This window comes from Euwallacea similis, chromosome 17 (genome assembly GCF_039881205.1).
Source record: "Euwallacea similis isolate ESF13 chromosome 17, ESF131.1, whole genome shotgun sequence".
Classification (NCBI taxonomy): domain Eukaryota; kingdom Metazoa; phylum Arthropoda; class Insecta; order Coleoptera; family Curculionidae; genus Euwallacea; species Euwallacea similis.
The window spans coordinates 4,178,775-4,203,452 of record NC_089625.1 but is presented as its reverse complement, the minus strand read 5'-3'; the positions used below and the strand labels follow the sequence as shown (position 1 = coordinate 4,203,452).

The following is a 24,678-nucleotide window of genomic DNA, read 5'->3' as shown; positions in this document are numbered from 1 at the left end:
AAATAATAAAGGGTATGTTGGCAGTCACTGCTTAATTTTAGGATTGAAACCCTAATTTCGCAAGGATGAGAGGTAAGTGTAATTTCTGCTTAATTTTAGAATCACCACCCTGCAATAAATGATAATAAAATAATTATTAATTTCATTAATAATTTATTAACATCCCAATATAAAATTCCCCTACACGAAAAGGTAACAAAAAAGTAACAATATCGATAGAAAATAAATTACAGTCTCGTTTGATAAAATTTTCACGACCAACATACACATACAAAAAGCATTGCAAAACTGCAAAGCAGAAAATACAATCTGATTTATCACAACTTCGTTTCCTGATTATTGCTGCTGGTAGATTACCACAGCAACAGTTCACGTTTCAATTTTGCAAGTTTTGCAGCAATATTTACACATCTTACCTTCTATGTTTTGACAAAAGATAAGGTATAAGCTTAAATAACTGAAATCTCGGATAAGCTACAGTAAACAATATTTACTTTTTAACCTTTGGATTTATCACAAACACCTTAATGTATAAATATTTCAATATTAGACTAGCAAGATTGACATAATCCTCCCTTTAATCCTAATGAAACTTCAATTATAGTACTGAATTCAGTGAGAAAACTACCACTGAAGTATGATGCAGATTAAAGTAAATTCAGACACTATTTTATGTTTCACATATACATAGTGATCCAAAAACATTTACTATAATAAATGTTGGAATTGACCACTAGAAACAATGTGGCAGCATCTAAGACGATCTTGAAACACTTACGCAACAGTATACTAACGATTTTAGTAAATTGGGTATAGAGAAACAAACCAAAATCCAGAACAACCAAAAATTTTATATCAGCAATCGACCTATTTGACCCACTTCGTGAGACTCCAAAAGGTGAGCAGTGGACATTCACGGAGGAGAATACTTCCACCAACTGCGTAAAACTCTTCCCACTTATTAAAACCACCGTTCAAGAATATTCTACGAAGCCGATTAACGAGGTATTTCTCAAAATGGGATTCCTTTTGCCGATCCTACAATGGTGACCAATTCGCTGATCAGAAGAGAGCGGATACTCCTGACTTCTGTAGGAGACAAGAGTTTTTGTCATTACGCAAGTAATAAAGATAAGCATGTGACAGCGAGACTTAATCTTAAGAGGAAACTTGCAAGATCACGCGTTGTGTATCTCTATTTCCGTTTAAATTGGCCAACTCTAACCAACTGAAACTGATATACGGGCTCTATACAATAGGCATGGAGAAGTGCTTGCAAATCTAATAGTAGGGCACATCATAGAAGTAGACTAGCACAGAAGAACTCAGGACCTCTCGAAACTCGTCCTTTGACATTTTCCCTCTTTACAATCTGAAGGGAAGTATGTCCATATATAGGGTGTGCTGTAATTAATGGTGTATAGCTGAGCCTCAGATTCATAAACTACATAAAAAAAGGTGTACCCCTTGATGTTGTTTCATCTGTCTATCTTTGAGATATTTACATTTTTATTGTTTGGTGTAAGGATTTCAAGTATTTAAGAGAGCACTTTGATCGTCAATTTAAGCAACCGTTTTGACGACTTTAGGACCACAGAAATGTAGAGAGAATAATATCAATATAATTAATATTAAGTCATTTTTCATTACTTTAAATGGAAATGTCGAAATTGTAAAACTGCATCTCCCGAAATATCTAATTCTAACAAAAACTTATTTTTATTGTCACTTTCTATATATCAAAAGCTTGCAAGAGATTTCAAATGTATAGAGATTACCTCGTATTTTCCTGATATCTGGGGGCAATAAAGCTCGTCGGTTAATAAAGCCCTGCAACCATATTTTAAAATTAAGGCTAAATTTTAAACATTCGGAAACGTGAAGTTTGGTCGTGATAAACACTGAAGGCCTCCCAGTGTTATAAAAGTCGTACCGATTGCACTTTCGTTCATTAAAATATATTTGTGTATTGAACCGTTTACATGATATAATGTTAAGAATTTCATTTATCATCTATGTTTTACGCAAAGAATCAGGTATTTCTTTATTAAGTAACGAGTGTAACTACAGTAGCAGATACTGACAGAAATTTTATCGTCATAAAATTTATGAGTAAATTGTATCGCGATGAAATTTTTATCATCATCTAAGAATCAAAAATTTTATAAACATGTTACAAATCCTTAACATTTGGTAGAATGAAAAGACCTTTCGAAACACATGTTGACTTTGATACAATCAGAAGATGAGCAAGAAAATGTAACTCAAATTGTCAATAAGTTATTTAAAGGAGTAATCAAAATCAGAAAAGCAAATCAGTGAATTCAAAGTAGTGTTCAAAGGAAAAAATAAGAAGCCTGTGGTAGCAACTACTCCAAAACAAGAAAGTGACGCATAAAACTATTCTTGGTTTTGCTTTGTTTGTGAAAAAATGGAACAATTAGACATGCGATGCTATGTGATTTGTGGTGTTTGGTGCCATGAAATATACGTTAATTTAACGAATTCAATAACTTTCTATTCAAATATTTAGTTTAATTTTATTTTTGTGAGCATTATTAACCGATTGTCCGGATGTTCAATGTGATCTGAAGTTCTTTTTAAAAATGGTAGTTAAAATCTTAATGTTAACTTTATTTCTTTACAAAAAACAGTCAATTTGTTTGTTAAAGATTACTTTAAACTGTGTGGGTGTTTGTTCGGTGGTTATCGCCTTTTTCCAATGGAAAATACCTATTTTTTAAACTCCCCTGGGCCTTATTCGGCTCAAGTACCTTAGTCCTAATAGCACTTAAAGCTGAAAATATAAAACGAAACATCCGATCTTTATATTATAAAAAAATCATTTTGCTTGAAATCTTGAGACTCGGGTCGCAAATAGTTCACTGCAACAATATTTCCCAGTTTATCTCTTAATGATAACTATAAGTCTTAATAAAGTAAAACCAACCTTTTTACGTCACCAAATACCTTACTATGTTGCTAGCACATCATGCTAAAAGAAATAACGTTTCAGATTATAGAAAGGAATAAAGAAAAATAGGCTGGAACGACATCAACCCGAATTAACTTTTTGATGCTTAACTTAGTTGTTATTTTTAAAATAAAGGTTAGTATATCCCACATAGAAGATAATTTAAAGCAGGCATGCATGCATCTATACTGAGTTTATACTGAGTGTCACATTGTATAGTCGTATAAAAATTATTTCATTTACTATATGAGATTATGTTGTTTATTTTCATACCAAACACGTCGGAAAATGGACAAAAAAATCTCTGCCCAGGAATTCTATTTGATATGAATTCAATAAGGAACCTTTAATTTGGCGTTAAAAACGTTAAAAGAATATTGTCCTAAAATCTCCTTAAGGGAAATGGATTATGTACTTCATACTTACAAGATTTTTAAACTACAAGTAGACATCGGTCAGACTTTGCTAAAAAAATACTTGGCACGTATCCTTGGCTAAACTTTGACTGCATAATTCCCACAGCCTAGATTTAGATTTAATTGACAGTATTGACTATTTGTTGCCTCCACAAGAATGAGGAATAATTAAGTCTAAATTAGAAAATAGAAACGTTTTTGCACTGAAAATCACACTTCTCTAGTAAAAAAATTTTTTGGAGACACTCTGTATAAACTCATCTAAGTTCATTATTTAATTACGGGCCCAAAGATTAAAAACACCAGACACGGTTAACACGAGGAACGTTAATAATCTTAAAAATGCCTTATCTTTTGTCGTGGTTGCTGATGACATGCCATCGCTTCTGCGGGTTAAACCTTGCCCAACAGGTCGTGTTTGTATTTGTACATCTTCCGTTTGTAGCCCCGCTTTAAAAACAATTTTATAAGTAAAAAGATCATGAGAAATATGGCTATATACAGCAAAAAATAAAGGGCTACGTCTAAGGTAATTAACCCACCGGAATTGTTGGCGCTCTCTTCCAGACCCAGGTAGATAACCTTTGTGTCGGCTCCTAAGTAGCTGATGTTCACGTTGCTGTAGATGTGTTTGAGGTATTTCAGCACCTCCGTGGAATCCCATGAACCGTCCGATTTTCGGCATTGTTGGCAGTTTTTCTCTGAGGGGAATTGGAGTTTTGGAAAATCTGGGTCTTCGGTTGGATCTCCGGAAAGGCGGTTATTCACTTCGTTGTGAGCTTCCCAGAGCCACAAAATTGCGTTGTCGAAAGAGGATACTTTGAAGATTTCCCTCTTAGCAGCCATTTCTTGAAAATGTTGACTGCAATCGGCACATCCGAAGAAATTTTTTATATAGCCATGCATGGCTTCTAGGACTAGGCGAGGATTGTCTCCTCGCAGTTCGTGGCTGTAGTCCGCAACATTTACAGTGAGGTAATGGAACATTCGCCATAGTCCACAAGGGTATCCCCGGTATTGAGGGGAACTTCCTTGACACGCTGAAAATGATAAAAATATCGATTATGTACTACAAAATTACTTTTTTTGAAGAACTTATTAATAACATCCTTAAAAGTGCTTTACTGGCCCTCACACACACTTCATATATCCACATCCAGAGTTTTATAAATTCAATATTTGAAAGTAAATAGATGATAGAGGCCAACCAGCAAAACTTCACGTGTGCGTATAAAAATTTTCGCACTTATTAAGTAAACTATTGCACTTACCCAACCATTTCTGTGGAGTTGAAAATACTTGTCTAGATTCATTTTCGGCGTTTCTCACTAAAGTGCCAATTTTATTGCCCTCAACTGGATCTGAAGCCTCTACTAAGGCACTAATCTCCTGGAGAAGGGCTTTACCATTTATACCAAATGGAAAGTATTTGGCCAACACCTGGACATATGTTCTCAATGCCTGTAGCTTCTCTCCTGTAATCTCTTTTAAACCCCCAACTTCTCGCTTCAAGGAATATCTGAAGAGAACAATTATTTATTTCTAATAAGACTACCTTTATCCAAATCAAACCTTAAGGCAGTTTCAAGATCCATTTGAAAAACTGCATCTCCCATCTTTTTAATCTTCTCTAATAAATCATTAACTTCCTGCTGCTTCTCCTGTAATTTTTCCTTCTTTTCCTTCTCAGTTTCAAAATTAATCTCAATATCCCTTTCTTTTAATTTTTCTTTCAGAAAATCTAGTATATCTTTGCGATCATAGAAAGGGGGTCTTAGGGTTTCAGCCTCTTTTTTTTTCTCTATGAGATGGAGGCTTGAAGAGCCTGAATGTGGAAGACCAGCAATGAGATCTGTGTTATTGGAATAAGCATACTTGGTAATTAAGTGAGGGGTTTTGTGTAAATCTAGTAGAAGTTGAGGCCCAAGTAAAGATTCAGGTTCCTGGATTAGTAATAATGCAATTTTGATATCAGAGGCTGCTCCATGGAATATTGCTTGAATGTTAGAGCCACTAAATGGTGATATATCAGGGAACTGTTTTCCTCGGCCTTAAAAGAATAAGTCCCATATTTAGTAACAAGTTATTTATCGACAGTTATGTACTACTTCCTTTTATTCATTGATGAATGCATGCATCAATGGCAACAGATTTTTTTCCATTGATGTATGTTACATCTAATTTTTTAATTACTGATACTTCAATTTACAATGCAATCTACATTCTAATATCCTGATAAAACATGCTTACCTTGTTTTTGTTCTATCATAATCTCCCTCACTAAATCATATCTATGATCTCCAGCAGTTACTCCTCTGTTTATATTTTTACCATAATTTTTTGGAGTCTCCTCAAATCCCTCAGGATAATACCTCAATGTGGGATAGGCCATAATTTCATAATCTCTGCATAATGGATAGTTCTGATCATTGGCACAATTAATAGCTGCAACGACAACCATATCCCTCCAATGGTAGATGTCAGTTGCTAATTCCTTCCAAGATGGAGCAAACCTCTGGCAGAACCCACACCAGCTGTTGTAGAATTCAACAAACCAGGCTCGATTACTGCCTATGATGGCATCTTTGAAGTTATTTTCGGTTAAAATTTCCACATCATCTTTGTGTGTGTACAGGCCTTGGTCTCCTGTAAATTCTTGGTACTTGTTGCCGACATCCAAGGAGGCATTGTTTACCAAGTGAAACAGAGTTGAGAATAAAAGGATACAAAATTTCAATACTATAGGGGACATCACAGTGTAGTCTTCTTTATTTGTAAGAAAAATTAAGAAATTAGAGTGGATAATGCACGTTTAAAAATCAACAAGACATTGTCACACTTTTCACCGTGCTACAACCAGGTTAAAATCCGATTACCAAAGCATTTCAGTTCAATATTGATAGGTATTAAGCAATCACAATACCCACGTACTATATAAACGAAAATAGGCTAAAGAAGAGCAATCAATAAAGTAATCAAAGAGAAAATAGTACTGAACATATTAAAAATAATTATAAACAATGGCAATATCTCTTGATTCGCGATGACGTGTTCAGGACGGTGTTATTTCTTTATTTTATTACCACAATATTGTGCTAAAGATGGGCCCTTTCTTTTTGTTACCCTTCAAACAAATCGATAATAAAACAAATATCGATAATACAAATCAGATCGATAATAAAATCTATATCAAAATACTTCGTGCGTATGGTAAAATGCTTAAGGAAATACGCATAAGCTTCGTATGGGTCTAAACATTTGGCTGCTGTTCAACCAAACGACCGCGCATAAAGATATTAATTTGAACGGAATAACAAACTTGTAGGACTTGCAAATATATATCTAATCTCATCTAAATTGGTTTTGTTTGGCATTTGGTTCACTGTACGGCCAAATTCGTTCAGGCCTGTACGTAGTTCAAGAAACCAGACATTATTTTCACATATGAAAACCACGACAATTAATATATAAATACAAATTTTATTGTTAACAATAATTTTATTTTAGAAACATTCCATTAAAAATATCAACGAGTCGATATTAGATTTTAAATCTATATAAACCATAATTAGTATCAGACTTTTTAACTGGTGACGTTGTCACCTCTCTTGTTAAGTACTAAAAATAAAATAAAATAAAAATTATATGCTTAAATACGTATTTACTGTTAAAGCTATTGATTTCAAATACTTATATATTATTTTTAAAGGAGTCTTTAGTGGTTTTATTGCTATAAATTTTATGAAGGGTGCAGTGAGATAAAATGTTTTTTAATCAGATTTAATTTTAGCACGATTAGGGCAAAGAGAAAAGTCTACTACATCAAGAAATTCTTCAAAAAGCCCATAAAATCAACACGAATAATTCTGATTAAACTAGGCAGAGTTAATGCGAAAATAGAATAAAATATAGAAAAATATTACTACAATTGTCAATATATGTCTCCTAAAGTCCCCTTTAACTCTTTCCATTCTCAATCATAATATTACTCTAATAAAAAACTTAAACTTAACTCTAGCATTGCAAACTCATCATTATGGCCTTTTTCAATAGAGCATCCTCATCATCTTCCTCTTCGTCAGGAGAGCTGCTTAAGGCTTGAAGACTAAGCCGCATGGCCTCCTGAAGTTCTCTATGAAGAAGGTATTTATAATTATCTTAGTATTAATTATTAAATATCTACTATTTCTTAAATAATCACAAAGGTAAAAATTACAAAAAATGCATGTTAAATAGTGCTTAAACACATATATTTTGAGTTAACTGCTATCATACAAAAAGGCCCACTACGATCATTTTTCTGGAGAGAACAACAATTTAATTTAAAACATGAAAGTTATAACTATATAGAAAACATGAAATGGATCTTACCTGTCATCAGAATCAGGACTATCTTGCTGTTCACTACTTTGCAAACTAAGTCTTAGTGCAGCCTGTAGATCTGGGTCGCTCTCAGTGGATATTGAAGGGGCAAGATACCTAGGATTTGATGCAGAAATAACAGGATTAGTTTTAAGTACTTCATCTGCTTGGCATTCAGGTAGTTGGCCAAAAACTACGAAAATTGAATACCTATAAAATAACCAGGTGAGTGGCACAAGTTTGTTATCTTATATTGAAACACTCACCCTTCATTTCTTAATTGAGCCAAAAACAATGATAAGTAAGTGTCTGATATAAGTTGAGGTTTGGCAAGTAACGAATTTAAATTAAACCATTGATTACCAATCTTCCTAATGGTAAACCAATGTTCTTTGTAATTACAAATAAAGGCCTGCATCTGACTAGGATTTTCTAAAGCCGACTTCGCTCTTTCGTCTGTACTGCAATAAGGCACTAACTCCAAACCCCACACTTGCAACGCACTACTTATAACTTGTACAGAGAAATAACCACTGTCATCCATGTTACTGGAAGGTTGTTGAAGGAAAGTGCGATAATCTTCAGTATCAACGCCTCCTTCCGCCATTTGTTCTCTTTCTTCTTCATCTAGACGACTTGCTAATGAGCCAAGGTCAACAGCATTAAAATAAGATCCTTGCAATAGAGAATTAAGGCAGTGTTGGGCACATAGAGAACCATCTTGCTGAAATATAAAAACAAATTGAAAACTATGGCTAGAAATAAACTTGAGAATTGCTTTATTAGAAGTTTACATGGCAATTCAGAAACAATAATAAATGTTTCCACATGTTATTAAAAATCAAAACAAAAATAGTACAATCACAACAAATATTTGGATTTCTAATTGCAACATTTTGTTTTTTTGTTCATGCAACAAGGGGTTATATACATAATAGTATGTTAAGAAGATGAGTTAAATGTGACTTTAGCTGTTTTTGATTGTCCAGATATCAATTTTCTTACACAACGTTGGTTGACACTTAGTGATTTTTTTAAAAATTTCTGTTAATAACTGTTTTATGATTTTTTTTCTACAGTAATAGTCATGGTGGTCCACAAAAAGACTAAAAGTTTTCTTTCCATCAATCTCTTCTATTTCCATTGATTTGACAATATTAATATTGAGAATGTTTGAGTGTTGTGTTGGTTACTTATAGAACTCTAGAAGTGAATATTCATTCACTACATATTTTCTAACATTGCTCCTGTCTCTTACTTGGTGAATCTACAAATCTCCAGTCATGAAACAGTACAGGAGTCTTAGCAGCTTTAAGTATCTTGTTTTATGACAGTTGATAAAAAATGAATAAGTATTTAAAAATGTGCCTGTTTGTTTTAAATTTAGCAAGACATTCATGTTATTAGTCAACTCTAGAATGTAGTTGTTGTGTGTAATGTTGTGCAGTACTTTTTTGGTAGTCTACAAGGAGTGCATATTTTTTAGTTAAATATGACATCTTTACTATGAAACGAGTAGCTGAATCAAGCTACCAGGAAGGCAGTTTAAAACATAAGATCACCAATAAACAAAAATTGATTATGGGAATTGGACAAGTGAGCCATATTTTATGTTCATATTCTTAATGAATATGAACATAAAACCAATTATTCTAATTGTACTAAATCCAGGAAACTTACCTTTTCATGAAAAATTGCATCCATAATGCCTATTTGAGTTCCAGAGATGTAAATGGCATTAAATAAATTCCTTTTCAAGGAAATCTTATTTGGAAACACTGGGAGCGTATATAGAACTAATGATGAAAAAAAAAATGTTTTTTTCTTTATTTTTAATTCTATGTGATTAACAAATAGAAAATTCCAAAATATTTTCAAAATTTTCAAAAAAAAAACAAAAACAAAACACAAAAATGACAAAAATGACGTTGACGAATTGACATCTTCAAAGATAGGTGCCAAACATCATTAGGCTATTAGATATGTGTTATCTGATAGTCTAATGCCACTTGACACTATTCTATTTACTTTATTATTTCTTAAACTGGAGAAATTCTGCGGTCAGAGCGTTTTTTTTATCGATATCGACCCTCATTAAAAATCGGTACTTCTCCATCGATCCCATTCCTACATTCAACATGGCGGCATGTCGTCAGTGCTGTGCTGTGTCGTGGTGAGTTACAAATTTTCGTAAATTTCACCAAACTTTTCCTTTATTCAAGCCTCAAAAGTATGCAATTTTGTAATATTTACCACCGGTTTACAGTGAAGGCTAATAATGCTGTAAATATCGCTCTCATATGAACATTATTTCGCCTCGGAAATGGCTTACATGCAGTTCCTTCAATTATATTTATTCCTTTTTATATGCCGCTGTTTTCCATGAACGTAGACCTCCAGTAGAGTAAATTATCAACAATTTAGTCAATAGTTATTTAATTATGTCATAAATTCGCTGTTTTGATAATGTCCTTTTATTAGCACTTCTTCTATAAAGTAAATCAATAATCCGACCCATTTCTGAGATGTTTCACATCTCTTCCTTCAAGCTATACCGCATTTATTGGAGATATTATTTGTAATTAAATAATAAGGGAACGATTATCTACTGATTCATATTACAAATTGTTAATTAATATAGTTTTTAAGGAATTTTAAAACAAGTGATGTAAACAAATCAACCAATAACAAAAAATTGTTTTGTAAACCAGACAAACTATAGATTCTTGAGTCTTACAACATGCTCTTTTTTTCAATAATTTTCGTTGGTTTAAAATCGAAGAGCCATATTAAAATGACACTTTTACCAATAAGAAGTGATAAAGGGAGAAGGGTTAACATAGAAAAAGCATTTGCCAAGGACCAATATTTTTGTTATAACTGCTACAAATGTAAAGCAGGGGGAAGGTCAATTTTTGGGGTAAATAAGTTGAAGGTTATAAAGTGTAGGGGAAGGTCTTCTCCCCAAATTTTTGCACAATTTTTGAAATAAAAATTTGAATTTTTTGTCAAGTTGTATGTTCACAATTTGCAATTTTTTCAGATATGGGACAGTTATTTAAAGCTTTCAGTTGTTTCTTCAGATGTTTGTACTTATTTAGAAAGAGCATCCTTTACAATGATTAATCAAGTGTCATTAAGTCAATATTTTAGTTAAAAATGGCAGCAAAAGATTTTTTTTAATATCAAATGACTGTTTTTCATCATTCGCATTTTAATGTGCCTTAATCCCATATTTTCATCAAAAATAGTGCTTTAGGGATCTATCTCATGTCAAAGAATTGAAAGTCAATCATATATTGATGAAGTGTAATCATTAAAAAAAAAGAGATAATTTGTATTACAAATGAAGAGGAGAGGTCCTAAAATGGATACATGGAGTAAGTACTTCCTGCTGAAAAGATTTTGTTTCTAAAGTGCAAGTACATGATCCATTGAATTTAATACTATTTGGGTTTTGTTATGAAGATAAGAGTTTATGAAATACAAATGTCTCCCTCATCCTCCAACACTACAGTTTGGACAGAAGCAACCAATCATTCAGTCAACAATTTTTTCAGAACTACTTTTCCAATCCCCAAAATTATTTTTTGTCCACAACACCATGTCCTGAAAATCAATATTAGTACCTACTTAAGTTAATTTTCGATTTTTTGGAATTTCTGCAAAATCAAATTCATATTTTCCATTTTTTTATCACCAAAAGGAGTTACTTACTTTAGTGCTGTTATGTGTTAATAATTTGAAGTATATGGGGTGTAATGAGCAGCAATGAACAAAATTTAACCAGTGGAGCTTAGTCAAATATGATTAAAAGTTTATATCAACAGAGAAGAGTAAATACTTTCCTTCTGAGACCCTGTATCTATTTCCCAGTATTTGTATTTCTTAATTTTTTATATATTAAATAGTAATTTATACTAAGAATTTGAGTTAAATGTCTCAAACAAAAAACGTTTATAAATTTAATGCCCTGTAACTTGAAAATAAAGCTTTAACATATCCAAGTTGAACTGAACTACTTATCTTATCTTAATGAGCACTGAATATTTAGTCCGTACAATTTGAGGCACCCTATATACTGACATTAGTATTAGGTAGGCATTATTAGGAAAATCATTTACGTGGAATCCAAGAAACTGATCAATGGTTTGCTTTTATTTTATTATTTTTCAAGGAATTTACTCTCTTAATATAGTTAATAAATAAACTTTTTCTGGAGTATAATAGGCTGCTACAACACAATATTTCAAACTTATTTGACAAGTTATTCATACAATACTTTTCTTTCTTTTCAGCTTGTGTAACTAAGAACCTCAAAATTTAGTGTAGAAAATTCAAAGTATCCTGCGCTCTACTCACCGTGAAACAACAGGCCTTATGGACATATTTCTCAAGCATAACAGCACACAATACGCACCCAGCACGCATTGAAGACATCTGAGGATTTCTATTTACTTTTCTGTTATCACCTCCGTACAAATTTTGAGTGACTGTGGAAACATAATTTTTAACTTATGCCGAACTAATTTTTTTTGGTATGATTTCTAATTTATTTAAATATGGAATCATAATCACATTGTGGACTTGTCTTCTATGAATTTTGAAGATTGATTTCAAAGTGGCCAGATTTTTGTTGATACGTATTGTAGCCGCATTGTGCCGCGGCCATTTTTATCATCCTTCACAACGCCTATATTATAGCATCAAATTCTGTATTGTGGGGTATTTCTGAAATACCGATAACCATTCTGTGATATTCACTACACTTAAGAAACGATAAGAAGTGAACAAGTCTAATAAAGAAGCATTGAATGAACATGTCCAACAGTCCTCAGTGGAAATCGTTCCAGCCGCCCCCCGATTCTCTGAACCAGGACCCTATCATCGATTTTAAGACAATGTCTAGTAACGGTATGTATTCCACAACGCCTTAAAAAAATTTTGCACCACTACGATTTCTTCATTTAACAAGAAAAACCAATTTAGAACACACTGTTTTTACCACACAATTTTCTTAATAACTAAAAGGGAACATCCCTTAGGATTTTTTCCTACTTTTCCCCTTTCTCAACACGGGGAATTAATAAAGAAAACAAGAAGAATAAGTGGATAGAGGCCATCAGCAATCTTTCAATAATCAGTTGATACGATAAATAATATTATTTCAATAACAAACACGGACATTATTCCAGATAGCTGTTGATACAAATACAATAATTTGTTTTCGTTTGTAGTGATGTCACTATAATGAGCTATCTATCTAGGTAAACCGACAACTTCATTCGGCTATAACCGATCCGGGTCAAACACGCGATTTAGCCAGGATTTTCCATTACTGGGAACAGAGAAGCCAAATGCTAACCAGATGTCTTACAGCAATGGACTGTACGGCTCGGCCAGCACCACTCACGCTTCTAGTAGGAACTTTCCCCCTATCGGAACATTTTCATTGGATAGTAATAACGTGTTTAACAGGTTCGTTTCCAAATTATTGAAATTTGATAATTATTGGCTCGTTTCAGTTCCGGTGATAGTTCAATGAACAGCTCTTCGTCAAACGTTTTTAACAGTAATGGTAATAACACTAGCAGTAGCTACAACAGCGATCCTTCAAATGCGGCCAATATGGGCACTCGCGAAACTGGCATTATTGAAAAATTATTGGTAAGATATTGAACAATTAGCAGTCTAAAAAATGTATTTAAGTTGATCTCAAAAGTTATAAAAAAATGCGAATTTTTATAAAAATTTTTGAGGCTGGAAAAAGTGTTGGAACTCAAGTATTCTTCAAAACACACTAGGAGATTTATGAAGTTTTCAGTTTTTGTTTGTGTCGTGAAATAGTCTTCAGAATTTATTCAGGATTTATTGAAGAGTTTACGAGGATTTTTTAGAATCTCGAATCACAATTTTTGGAACTCGAATATTGGCTACATTTTATGAGAAATTAGTAAAACTAGTGGTCTCCACCATTTTATCAACAATCAAAAAAACTATTACACTAAAAAATCACACTCATTTTGTCAGAAGCTTTAATTAATCACTTGGTAATATACACAATTTTCCGATTTTTCTTGCAGCACTCTTATGGTTTTATCCAATGCTGCGAACGACAGGCTCGGCTCTTCTTCCATTTCAGTCAGTTTAGCGGAAACATAGAGCATTTGAAGATAGGCGATCCTGTTGAATTTGAAATGACCTACGACCGGCGCACTGGCAAACCAATAGCCAGTGCTGTGACGAAAATTGCTCCCGAGGTAGTAAGTAGTTGCCATAAGCAATTTTATTGCAGGTTTCTAATTTTTTGACATTGAAACGCTATACTCACACCTATATAATAGTTTAGAGCGAATCAGTTTTTTTATTTAGTCAATAATTTTAACTTATAACAGGACCTTAGTATTCGATACGAAACCGTGTTTTAAGTTTATGTACGTAATATAATGAGAGAACAGTGTATCAAACGAAAGGAAACCAAGTTGGATAATATTCTCGAATTGCAGAAAATGATTATGACGAGTAGAACAGTATATTTTTTCTACAATTATGTATTTTTAATATAGTTGTTACTTTGTCTACGACCATGCACGATAAACAGTATAATTATTAAATGAAAATTGCCAACCGCACTCGCACACTCGATAGTGTAGGAATTTGTTACAGACATGTGTACATAAAATCAACAAAAAACTAAATTTTTTTCCTAGTTTCGACTCCCAATGCGAATAGACACACATTCCTTTGTATCCCTTGTTAGTTAGTTTTTTCATGGTTTCTCCGGATATTCTTCGTTCAATTTTGGGCCTAAATAACAAAAACGTATGAAGAAACCATACTTTTTCTAATGAATTCAGGTATCGATCTATCTAAAATAAAGCACCACATCACCTTATATGTTTTATTGTGAAAAATGTAGCAAAACTTTGTGTTACAAGTGTGGAATGTGCTGCAAAAATAAGCAGTGTTTAAACACAACATAGTTAACGAACTCTATATTTTTACAACACAATTCATACAATTCATAAAGAATTTAAGAAAATTAAGAAGATGTAACAAAAACGTGAAGAAATACCAACTAATATGAAATGTGAGTTTTTGTTATTGGTGTGGCAACAAATCATCAATAATCAATTTTCAACAATACTTTTATGAATGGCAGGATGTGTTCAAGCGCCACGGTTAAACTTTTAGAGACGCAAGTTAACGTTATGAGATGCTTTCTATCTAGATATGCAAATAATGAAGCGCGCCAGATTTTGAGAGTGGTATCACTTTTTTATTATAGGTAATGAGTGAGGAGCGAGTGACTGGTACCGTTACAACCGAAGTTAGGGGTGAAGGCTCGGGGGGAGACACAATGGGTAGGATTAGTTACGAAAATCGTGGCGAATGTTTTTTCCTACCTTACACAAAAGACGACGTGGAAGGGAACGTTGTCTTGAGGTCTGGAGATAGAGTCAGTTTTCAAATAGCAACTAATAACAGGTTAAACTGGTTTCCCTGCCTCAAACTTCGAGGTGGTTCATTAAAACTTGTTGTAGGGGAAACCTTGGAGCTTGTCACGTTAGATTAGAGAACCCAAAACATCCGGTGAAATATCAGGGTGTTGTTTGTTCTCTGAAAGATAGCTTCGGTTTTATTGAACGCGCCGATGTAGTGAAGGAGATATTCTTCCATTTCTCCGAGGCCAAGACCAAAGAAGAGCTTAGACTGGGCGACGACGTCGAATACACAATCCAAACCCGCAATGTAAGCTTTGGCTTTATTATTTTTTTAAATACGTTTGACTGTCGACGTATTTCCAAATAATTGGGATGGGCTTTATCTTTTGCAGGGGAAAGAGGTAGCTTGTAACATTATTAAATTGCCACCTGGAACGGTTATTTTCGAGGATTTGAAACCTGAAACTTTGAAAGGACAAGTGACTAAAGCCATCGACAAAAATCCAAGAACTGCGAACGAACCGTTACCAGGACGGATAACGTACAAAGTTGCCGATTCGAAGGAGATACGTGAAATATCGTTTAGTGAGAAAGACCAGATGGGCGATTTTACGCTTAGGTAAGGTATTGCATTATTTTTGATGTATTAATAAATTAATGAGTTTCGAAAAGAACTTGGTGCAGGTGGTGTTGTGCTTTACTGTTTTCCGTCAGAATGGGACGGCGGTTGTTATCGCAAAGTATGATGTATTGCCAGATGACGCCGGTCGGCTTGATCTGTTGTATTGTGCTATAAGAATTTACTTAGTAACCCTTATTAATTTGAGCACTTTCTAGATTAACAAATTTCTTATTTGAGCTTTAATTAAGGGATAATCTATTAATTGGTAGTTTTGAGTACTCCCTTGTATTTAATCTACACATCTCATAGACATCGTTTCCTTTATTTTCTTTTGGAATTTTTGGAAATACTTTGTGAAGTTTTTGCGAGATCAGCACATGTTTTGCTTATCTTGTTTTCAGAAATTTGTAAATTAAGCATTTGAAAATTCTCTTCAAGTCATTTGGTGTTTTAATGTAGTAATACATTGTTACAAGAAGATATGTTTCCTGTAAGTCGTTAAGGTTTTTACCTTAAGGAAATTATGTCCGTATTATACAGCTATTTATAGTTTATTTTGTAACCAAAACAATTATGATTTTTCAAAGTATTGTTACCTTTTAACAACTTAAACCTCTGTGTTATTCATCAAACAAATGGTTTCAACATTTCTAGTCAAGAATTTGAGAGAAATAGAATTTTCGGTTTGTTACCAAGAAAAGTTACTAGATGAAAGATATTTTGTTCATAATTTTTATTTTGTTAGGTATGGCGATTGGGTGAAGTTTCAAATAGCAACTGACAGGAGAGACGCTTTAGACCGAGCTACACATATCGTGTTATTGGACGAAAGTTTTGCAGCTTCAGGTGAAAAACGGGAACAAGGCGTAGTAGCATCTCTCAAAGAAGGTGTTTTCTAGTTTTTTATTCTTCATGAGCCGAACATAATCAATTTGTTTTAGGATTTGGATTTTTAAAGTGCGTTGATCGCGAAGCTAGATTATTTTTCCATTTCAATGAAATTCTTGACGTGAACCGAACAAGTGAGTTGCAAGTCGGTGACGAATTCGAATTTACGGTCGTTCAGGATCAGACTAATTCCTATACTACTACCCATAAGGAAAACCGCCAAAGTGCCATTCGTATGAAATGGTAAGTTTACGGTATTGGAAATCCGAGTTATAAACAAAATATTCAAGTGATGATAACTTTAACCAGGAGATGTTGATAGAAATTACATGCATGATGAAAGTTACTAGCGCTTTTATTTATTGACCCTCAATATTTATTATTTTTATTACATTAATTTTGTCATTAGGTTGCCACTTGGAACAGTTCAGTTCGAAATAAGAATTGATAGTGATTTATCCGGAGCAATTACCAAGGAAATTCCCGTTAGCAATTGGTTGAATAGAAGCCCTACAAAATCATTAAATTCATCAAATGGGAACGAACCGAACGAACCGGGACACATTGGATACACAGTAAACGGAATTAAGAAAACTATAACTTATTATGCCAAGGATTGTGATATTAAACATTTGCCAAGGGTTGGAGACAAGGTAAGTTTCGTTTCAATATTTTTTGGTTAGTTGAGTAACTTTCTTTACTTTGTAAATTTTTGAGCATAGAAAAAGTAACATATAGTATATGTATACCTATTATCTCTTCTTGGATGTATAATATAAAATTCGATTGTTTTTGAAAACAATTATTATTTTGCAAAACTCCCTGTATGCATGTATAATTCCACCTATTCTTGATAACTTTATCTGTAGAACTCTCCCTTTTCAACATAAATATCTTGAATAATTACGTTTATTCGCACTTTTTGTATATATTTAAAAACATTTTTAGGTGACATTTGATATTAATCAAGTGAAACGAACAAAAGAATTCATAGCTGTAGACGTTCAAATTACCCAGTCTGCCATGCAGACGAACGGCATTAAACATAGTACAAGGAGCAGTGGTCAAGTTTATCAGGGTTTTGTCGCTGCATTGAAGGACGGGTTTGGTTTTATCGAAACTACTCGGCATGACAAAGAAGTGTTTTTTCATTTTAGGTAGGTTAATCAATGAGTGTGCACGTAGTTATGGGTTTTATAATTCTTTATGTAATTCTTTTAGCAATTTTGATGGAGACGCGAATTCATTAGACCTGGGGCAGGAGGTAGAATATAATTTAGGATCTCGAAGTAGCACTGGATCTTGCTCTTCAGCGGAAAATGTGAAAATTGTGCCAAAGGGTGAGTTTAATACATTTATTATTATTATTAGAGTTTAATACTTAACCAACCTGTTCTATATTTTTATTCCTTATAAGAAACATTTTAATGTTTTATCTGCAGCGAAAAATGGGTATATATTTGTATTTTCATCAGGCACTATCGAATTACCACAAATAAATGGTGACTTATTGGAAGGAGTGGTGATTCGTCCGCTACGATCAGTTAATCCAGACCAGTCAGAATATTCTGGTTTAATAAAAATCCGCACCGACAATCCGGAGGAGAAATCTCCAGAATACGAATTTGGCATCATGGGACTTGTTAATAAACGAGAATTACTTCAAGGCAAGTACCCATATTACTTGAGATTTCAACGTTATCGACTCTCATTTTAAATATCTTTTATCTGCCAACATCATTTGGCCATTTGGATTTAATGTAATCCTTTCCTTATAGTTGGAGATCATGTACAGTTTCATGTTGATTCAACTGAAAGGGCAGCCAACATTGTTGCAGTGCGGAAGAAATTGCGCGCTACGGTAGACGCAATTAAGGGACACTTCGGATTTCTGGCCTATGAGGTGGAAGAGGGCAAGAAGCTGTTTTTCCATATGACTGAGGTCAAAGATAATGTGGCTTTGAACGTAGGCGACACCGTGGAATTCGTTTTGGTGACGAATCATAGAAGCGGAAAATCATCTGCTTGTAATGTTGTTAAAGTCAGGTAAGCTTGCTGTTAATTATTAAGTAACCTTAATTTAAATTTCAATGGTGTTGAATTATTTGCTCTAGTGTTTAGGTAAAGAGGGACCGCTTCAACAAATATTAAAAGCGCTCCGTTTAAGCGGCTAGGGTATCATTTTGAAGAAATTCATCTTAAAAGAAATAGAACGATACGCACTGAAGTGTTTTTTTTTCTGTTTCAGTGATGTTCAAGCTCGACCTGAAAGACTAATAAGTAGACTGAGAACTATCTCATTAGACGACGCAGGACCTAAGTTACTAGTCACTCGGCAACCAAAGGGCCCAGACGGCACCAAGGGCTTTACGTCTGAATTTAGGGCGCATCGACTCCCCGGCTCCGTATCCGAATAGTTGCAAAATTAGTCGAAACGTGCAAACAAAAAACAGACTACAAAACCTAAAAAAAATGAGATTAGAAACCTCTCCCAGTTGTTTAGATGATGAAAAGCATTTGGAACTACATAATTTTAATTGTAAGTTTATAAGTAAGGAGTATATTACTCTTTGTACTAATTCTAAAGAAAGAGATACAAGAGCAAATTTGTTGAAAACAAAGATGAAAATAAAAATTGGATTTCAATCCAACTGTGGGACGGAACGATTTTTTATATTTGTTGTACGTCCTCACATTGCATTTTTATCAACATTTTATCGTTTTAATTATACACTTATAATCTGCATTATTCGAGCATCGTTTTTTGATTTGTTGTCAATGACATGGTCAATTTGGCGCCACGTACGAGACGTTAATATTGTTTGCTTGCGAATTTTGTTAAATTTTTCACGTTTTCCAGCTTTCCGTTTTGTGAAGCTCTGTTCTTGAATTTTCCTAAAAATAAGTACCTACCAAATATAGCCGTTACTTCAAAATTAAACTAGATGACAAAGGAAAGGTAATCCATTGGCATAGACACGGATACAATGAATTTATCTCTAGATTAAAAAGTTAAGGCATTAGAAGTTAAACGAGAAATAACATGTAAAACTAGAAAGACTGCAAGAGAAACTGTACAATGTAAGTATTTGCTTTCGAATTTTGTTCATTTTTGGTGTTTTATTTAGGTAATTAGGTAAATTATATTGTGTAATTGTTACAGTCATATAACAGTACCCGCAATGTTATTATTTTACGGAACCGAAGGATTTAAGCTTCAGTCCAAATTAAACTAAAGTGTGATTAATTTGAGCAATTTTTTAAGCATTAGATTAAATAGTTGGTTCTTTAGCAATATTCAGATCTAAGTTCATAAACAGGAAAAGATAGTTTGGATATGGTAATTTTATCAATTTAATGGCTAAATTATTGAAACGCTGTTAACTGTAACAGGAGTGTATATTTTATCTTAACATTTCTAAACTAATTCCTGCTAAAGTAGCGCAATTTCAATCATTTTATAGCGAATTTGGTCAATCGAGAGGTACGCACCCAGTGCAACAAAATGGTAATTTAAAGCTACCTGTGCCAGCTTGATGCGTTATAAAGTGCCATCATAATAAAACACAGGCATTAAAAGAAGTCGGTCATTTTGTTGCACTTCTTATTGGCCGGGTTCAGCAGAGTTAACAGTTGCGTAACTCTTGGGCCTTCAGCTGAATGACTGCTGTCCTTCAAATAATATAAGTGGGACCTGACGTCATTGCAACTCTGAATTTTAAACGATTCTACAACTGTTGCCTCTGTTGGATATGGTGATTTTAAATTGAAACATTAAATGTCGTACAGAAAAATATACATTTTTTCTAACAGCTGTCAAATTATATACACAAAGGTTTTTTCCTCATTTTGTGAAGGAATCTAGCAAGCCAAAGTAATACTTAAATAAGCTGCTTACAAAATTAGTCGGAATGACGACAACGAAAAATGTTCTCAGTATGATACAACTTACTGCATTTCGTAGTTTCGGTAACTTCAGAAACTTTTGTTTAATGTTATTTGATCGATATATCTGGACATATTTGAAAGATTTTCGTTTTTTGGATAATTAAAAAAATTACAGGGTATTTTCAATTAATTTTTTATTTAATTACAGTATATATCTCGGAAATTTGTCCGAGAGACCATTTTTGCAGAATGGTGTAGACTAATTTATACAAAAAAAGTTTTTAACATGGTAGAGCTTTTTGATTTTTGGTCTACAAGAAAAAACTACAGGGAGATTTTATTTATAAAGTTCCTATTTTTTATGAAAAGAAAAATAATATTTACGTCTCTAGAACAGCATTCGATGATGTTTTGGAAAATCTAACCGAGACCAACTGGATTTTCAATAAATAATGTTATACAAAGTAAGAACAATTAAATATGTACTGTTAACTTGGCAAAATTTGAAAACATTTCAAAATGATGAGAATAGAACATTATTCCTTACGAGATATTGACCAAAGCCATTATGAAAGTTATGAAATAACTATAGTTATCAAATGCAGGGGGTTAAAAATGAAAAAAATCTGCATGACATTATTTTTATATATAGAATAGCATTGAACATTTTTCCCAAGATAAGTGTTCAAACACTGAGTACAAGAAACGGACTTTCAGAATCTTCTTTATCAGCCAAGACAGTTCCGAAATACGAGCACTGACAAAACGTGGTATTTTAACTATTTTTGTGAGCAGTTTACTTACAGCTTTTGAATATTAATAGACACTACGAGAAGTGAAAATACCATTATATAAAGGTATACATATAAGGGTATTTTATAGGGTTCACAGGTATGTAATAGTTAAGCAACTTGCAGGTAAGTGTAGTTCTATTTGTTCGTATTAACAAGGGAAATTTCCAATACTTCATTTTTTAATTAAAATGTGAAAAATGCCTTTTTCCAGTTTTGTCAAATGGGATATATCAAGACGCTGTTAGATTTTTAATTAGGACGCTTCCTTGTATTCATTTTTTAATGCATCAATGACAATAGATTCCATCGTTCCGCGTTCTCATTCTTTAGATGTATGTTAGATAGATGTAGCGTCGCTTTCTTTAATTGCTATCACGTCAGCTTCTCTTATCAGTGATTGATCGAAGTGTGAATGGATAAATGTCTACTATTAAATAATATTTCTACTTAAACGCTGAATATTTCGAATATAAATTTCTTTCACTTTGCGTCGACACCCAATAGAGTATTAGACTCAAATCTAATTACGTGTTTATTAATTTTGTTCATTACTGACTTAACCTAAAAATATCCCTGGTGGTACCTAAATGGCAACACCGAATAACACTACTGACATGATCCCAACGCTGCTATTGACGAAGTTTCACTCCATGTGATCAAGTAGGCGAATTACATTGTTGCCACTGTGAACAAATGTTACTGAATTTAATGCCAAATAGTTAACAGGTTTTCCATTTTTCGGGAATAATTAGTTGAAAATTGACTGAAATTGGTTGGATAAGAAAATATGCTGTCTTGTGTACTTGCAGGTCGAAGTTACATACATATTTATTTTCGTCTTTCAGTGAAAAAGTATGGTCTTAGTTTCCCTTTCAATGTACACTGGAACAAAATGAGAAATTGAATGAACAAATTTTGAGACTAGCAAGTTACGAGCAATGTGTTTTTATACATAATCCTGTAAGAAACTAATTATTTGATTGGTAAATAAGGTCAATTCATTATTAACATAAATCAATCTAATCTGACCGTATATTCCCTTGTTGAAGAAGGCATAATAATTAGTCGTAACGGCTTATGATTATATTTTGCTTTAAGTAAGTTTGAACGTATAACTCCCAAATTCTACCCCACAGTATACTAGTTTATAAGTTGACTCTTTCCTGTAATGTTTAACTTCGAGATTGATTGTCTATAGTCATCTTGTATCGCAGAACTACAATTCCCCTGGAAGTCTTATAATAATTGAATAAACACTCCCTACTTTCATGACATGACATATCTTGCAAAATTGACCTAGCGTAGTTCAAATAGGTACCTATAGACGTTTTAATAAGGTTCTCATATTTCATATAGCCGAGTTCGTTAAAACTATTTGAGGAACTCTTGCTTTAATATTATTAAGCTGATTTTTAGGTGGGTATTGAATTAGTGAAACGGTGGAAGAAAATTTAGGAACAATACAACGGAATAATAGCTGAACTCGGCTGTAACTGCAATGTGATGTAGATGACTTCCATGTGGCCTTGCTTTTTACATTTTGACCCACTGTGATAGTTTAGTCATATTTTGTAATCGAACCTAAGTCAAAGCAACGTAATTCACGATTTTTTTACTAAACCGCTATTATCTCAAATTTTGTTTTGATGTACGTATTGCTACTCCTCTTGTATCAAGGAACGATATTGTTATTAAGGTTTTTTTGGATTTTTGCTAATGTGGGTACTGTGATGCTGTTAATAAGGAGAAAAAAAGGAACGTAAATATATTAATAATTATTGTGGATTATCTACCATTTGTAAAATTGTTTTAATTTAAAAGCAAATAAAAGTGACATCATTATTAAGGCAAGTACTTTTTTAGCCCTAGAAATATAACTTGAAGTACGTAACGCGACTAAACTGAAGGTAACGAATGTGGATTTTTCGAATCTGATTAAACAGAACTGCGTATCATCAAATATTCAGCGAAACTGTACAGGGTGAATATTTGTCCTGTCAGTATTAATTCCTGAAAAAATCTTCAAAACGACTAGTTTCGAATTAATTTCGAATTGAAGCAGAGGTGTACACAGTTGAAATCTGAACCAGAAAAAAGTGTTAATTCCTGAAAAGTTTTAAAAAATCTTCAAAGCAGCTCAGTTGCGATATCATTTTTCGGCTACGCCCGTAGATGGTTCCAAGTACATTTCAAAAAAGCCAAAATTGCAAATAATTTCGACTTTGAACTAAAATTATAATTTCGGCGATTTCATTAACCTGATAAAACTTAACTGTGAATCACAAGAAACAACAATCAGAATTCATCCTCGAGTACCAAAAGCGTGAGCCAAAATCATGTCAGCAACATTCACTTGCATTCACGAAATGGCAGCTAAATACCACCCGCTTTTATTAACTAAGTCATGGATGCACTAATAACATACCTCACGAATTTTTAAAATAAAAGGAAATCCGATTTTCCCAATTATTAGTGCAAGTCGCGTTCCGAATACTTACCCATTCGATTAAATCGTTTACGAAGTGATATCAGTACTACCTGCCTTTTGTAAAGGTACAGCTGATCGGTGTTGGAAACGATGCGCGACAGGAAGTAACATGTGATGTTTCGATAGTTAGTAAAATAGGCAAAAAGTTGCGAATTAAAGGTAGCAGTTTCATTATGCAAACATATTCCGACGAAATAAAACATTGTAAGAGAATATAAGGTTTTGAAAAAAAATATGGTTCTTAACTTGGGAAAAAGTAAAAAAACCTCGTTACTATTAATATATGCTTTACTCCCACAGGATACCACTCTGCCATTACGTGTACCTATCGTATTCCTCCTTTTTCCTGCCTTTCGAGTGTATGAGTCACGTCTCGCATACTCCTTTGTAAACATCAACATAACATAACAACTATGAACCTTAATATTTTGTCTCCGTGTGTTAAAATCTTAACAACTTCGAGGGCTGAATAGTATATGTGAGCTTAAAATTTAGTTCTCTTACGAACAATAGCCATAAGCATCGTGTCAAGATCCTGCAGTGGCATCTTTTCCTTCGTCAAATTGTCTTGAATTCGGAATTTTTATTAATAGTATGTTTCAAATTTATATGGGTAACTTTGAATATTTGTAAAAAAATATAAACAATTCCTCCTTTTGATGGACCTACTGAAGACTTTTTTACCATTTATTTTTATATTGGGAATTATTGGGAACTTGATTAGGAATGTTTTTTTTTTGGTACATTCCATTTCCATAATTATTCTACCGGAATTGTATTATATCTTTTCTTTTCAATTTT

At 33.2% G+C, this 24,678-nt stretch overlaps 3 protein-coding genes across 7 annotated transcripts; 1 reads left to right on the top strand and 2 right to left on the bottom strand.

Annotated features, from left to right (window-relative positions):
- Positions 1-133: 133 nt before the first annotated feature.
- LOC136414465 (sulfhydryl oxidase 2-like) lies at positions 134-6,441 on the bottom strand. Its single transcript, XM_066398496.1, has 5 exons — positions 5,641-6,441; positions 4,963-5,440; positions 4,662-4,909; positions 3,933-4,430; positions 134-3,840 (listed from the first exon to the last, which is right to left on the bottom strand). Exons 1-5 carry the CDS (start codon positions 6,140-6,142, stop codon positions 3,665-3,667), a joined length of 1,902 nt encoding a protein of 633 aa, XP_066254593.1. The 5' UTR covers positions 6,143-6,441; the 3' UTR covers positions 134-3,664.
- Positions 6,442-6,868: 427 nt separating this feature from the next.
- Positions 6,869-9,663, bottom strand: LOC136414477 (ataxin-3-like). Of its 2 annotated transcripts, none has more exons than XM_066398520.1 (4): positions 9,433-9,663; positions 8,019-8,476; positions 7,762-7,962; positions 6,869-7,522 (listed from the first exon to the last, which is right to left on the bottom strand). In XM_066398520.1, the coding sequence occupies exons 1-4, from the start codon at positions 9,454-9,456 to the stop codon at positions 7,405-7,407; spliced, it is 801 nt and encodes a 266-aa protein (XP_066254617.1). In that variant the 5' UTR covers positions 9,457-9,663; the 3' UTR covers positions 6,869-7,404. The 2 variants fall into 2 exon arrangements, with proteins under 2 accessions (XP_066254617.1, XP_066254618.1); XM_066398521.1 differs by having other exon boundaries at positions 8,019-8,472; positions 9,433-9,661.
- Positions 9,664-9,801: 138 nt separating this feature from the next.
- On the top strand, positions 9,802-23,235 carry Unr (cold shock domain-containing Unr). 4 transcript variants are annotated; one of them, XR_010752544.1, is made up of 17 exons: positions 9,802-9,925; positions 12,051-12,666; positions 13,020-13,230; positions 13,278-13,419; positions 13,836-14,015; positions 15,041-15,240; positions 15,297-15,504; positions 15,590-15,816; positions 16,565-16,707; positions 16,761-16,950; positions 17,117-17,360; positions 17,656-17,864; positions 17,929-18,047; positions 18,183-18,374; positions 18,486-18,753; positions 18,956-19,246; positions 19,568-23,235. XR_010752544.1 is itself a non-coding variant. In XM_066398465.1 (16 exons), the coding sequence occupies exons 2-16, from the start codon at positions 12,567-12,569 to the stop codon at positions 19,122-19,124; spliced, it is 2,754 nt and encodes a 917-aa protein (XP_066254562.1). In that variant the 5' UTR covers positions 9,802-9,925; positions 12,051-12,566; the 3' UTR covers positions 19,125-23,235. The 4 variants fall into 4 exon arrangements, 3 of the variants coding, with proteins under 3 accessions (XP_066254562.1, XP_066254561.1, XP_066254560.1); XM_066398465.1 differs by having other exon boundaries at positions 13,326-13,419; positions 18,956-23,235; XM_066398464.1 differs by having other exon boundaries at positions 13,836-14,012; positions 18,956-23,235.
- The last annotated feature ends 1,443 nt before the right edge of the window (positions 23,236-24,678 follow it).

Bases quoted from the DNA above. Each gene is read 5' to 3' on its own strand.
- LOC136414477 (XM_066398520.1), bottom strand. From the start codon at position 9,456: ATGGATGCAATTTTTCATGAAAAG. The intron at 8,477-9,432 runs GTAAGTTTCCTG...TTTATATTTCAG, and splicing joins ATGCAATTTTTCATGAAAAG to CAAGATGGTTCTCTATGTGC. The intron at 7,963-8,018 runs GTGAGTGTTTCA...GTTATTTTATAG, and splicing joins GCTCAATTAAGAAATGAAGG to GTATTCAATTTTCGTAGTTT.
- Unr (XM_066398463.1), top strand. From the start codon at position 12,567: ATGAACATGTCCAACAGTCCTCAGTGGAAATCGTTCCAGCCGCCCCCC. The intron at 16,708-16,760 runs GTGTTTTCTAGT...AATTTGTTTTAG, and splicing joins AGTAGCATCTCTCAAAGAAG to GATTTGGATTTTTAAAGTGC. The intron at 18,754-18,955 runs GTAAGCTTGCTG...TTTCTGTTTCAG, and splicing joins TGTAATGTTGTTAAAGTCAG to TGATGTTCAAGCTCGACCTG.
- LOC136414465 (XM_066398496.1), bottom strand. From the start codon at position 6,142: ATGTCCCCTATAGTATTGAAATTTTGTATCCTTTTATTCTCAACTCTG. The intron at 4,431-4,661 runs GTAAGTGCAATA...TATCATTTTCAG, and splicing joins AACTCCACAGAAATGGTTGG to CGTGTCAAGGAAGTTCCCCT. The intron at 3,841-3,932 runs GTGGGTTAATTA...TTGTTTTTAAAG, and splicing joins AGAGAGCGCCAACAATTCCG to CGGGGCTACAAACGGAAGAT.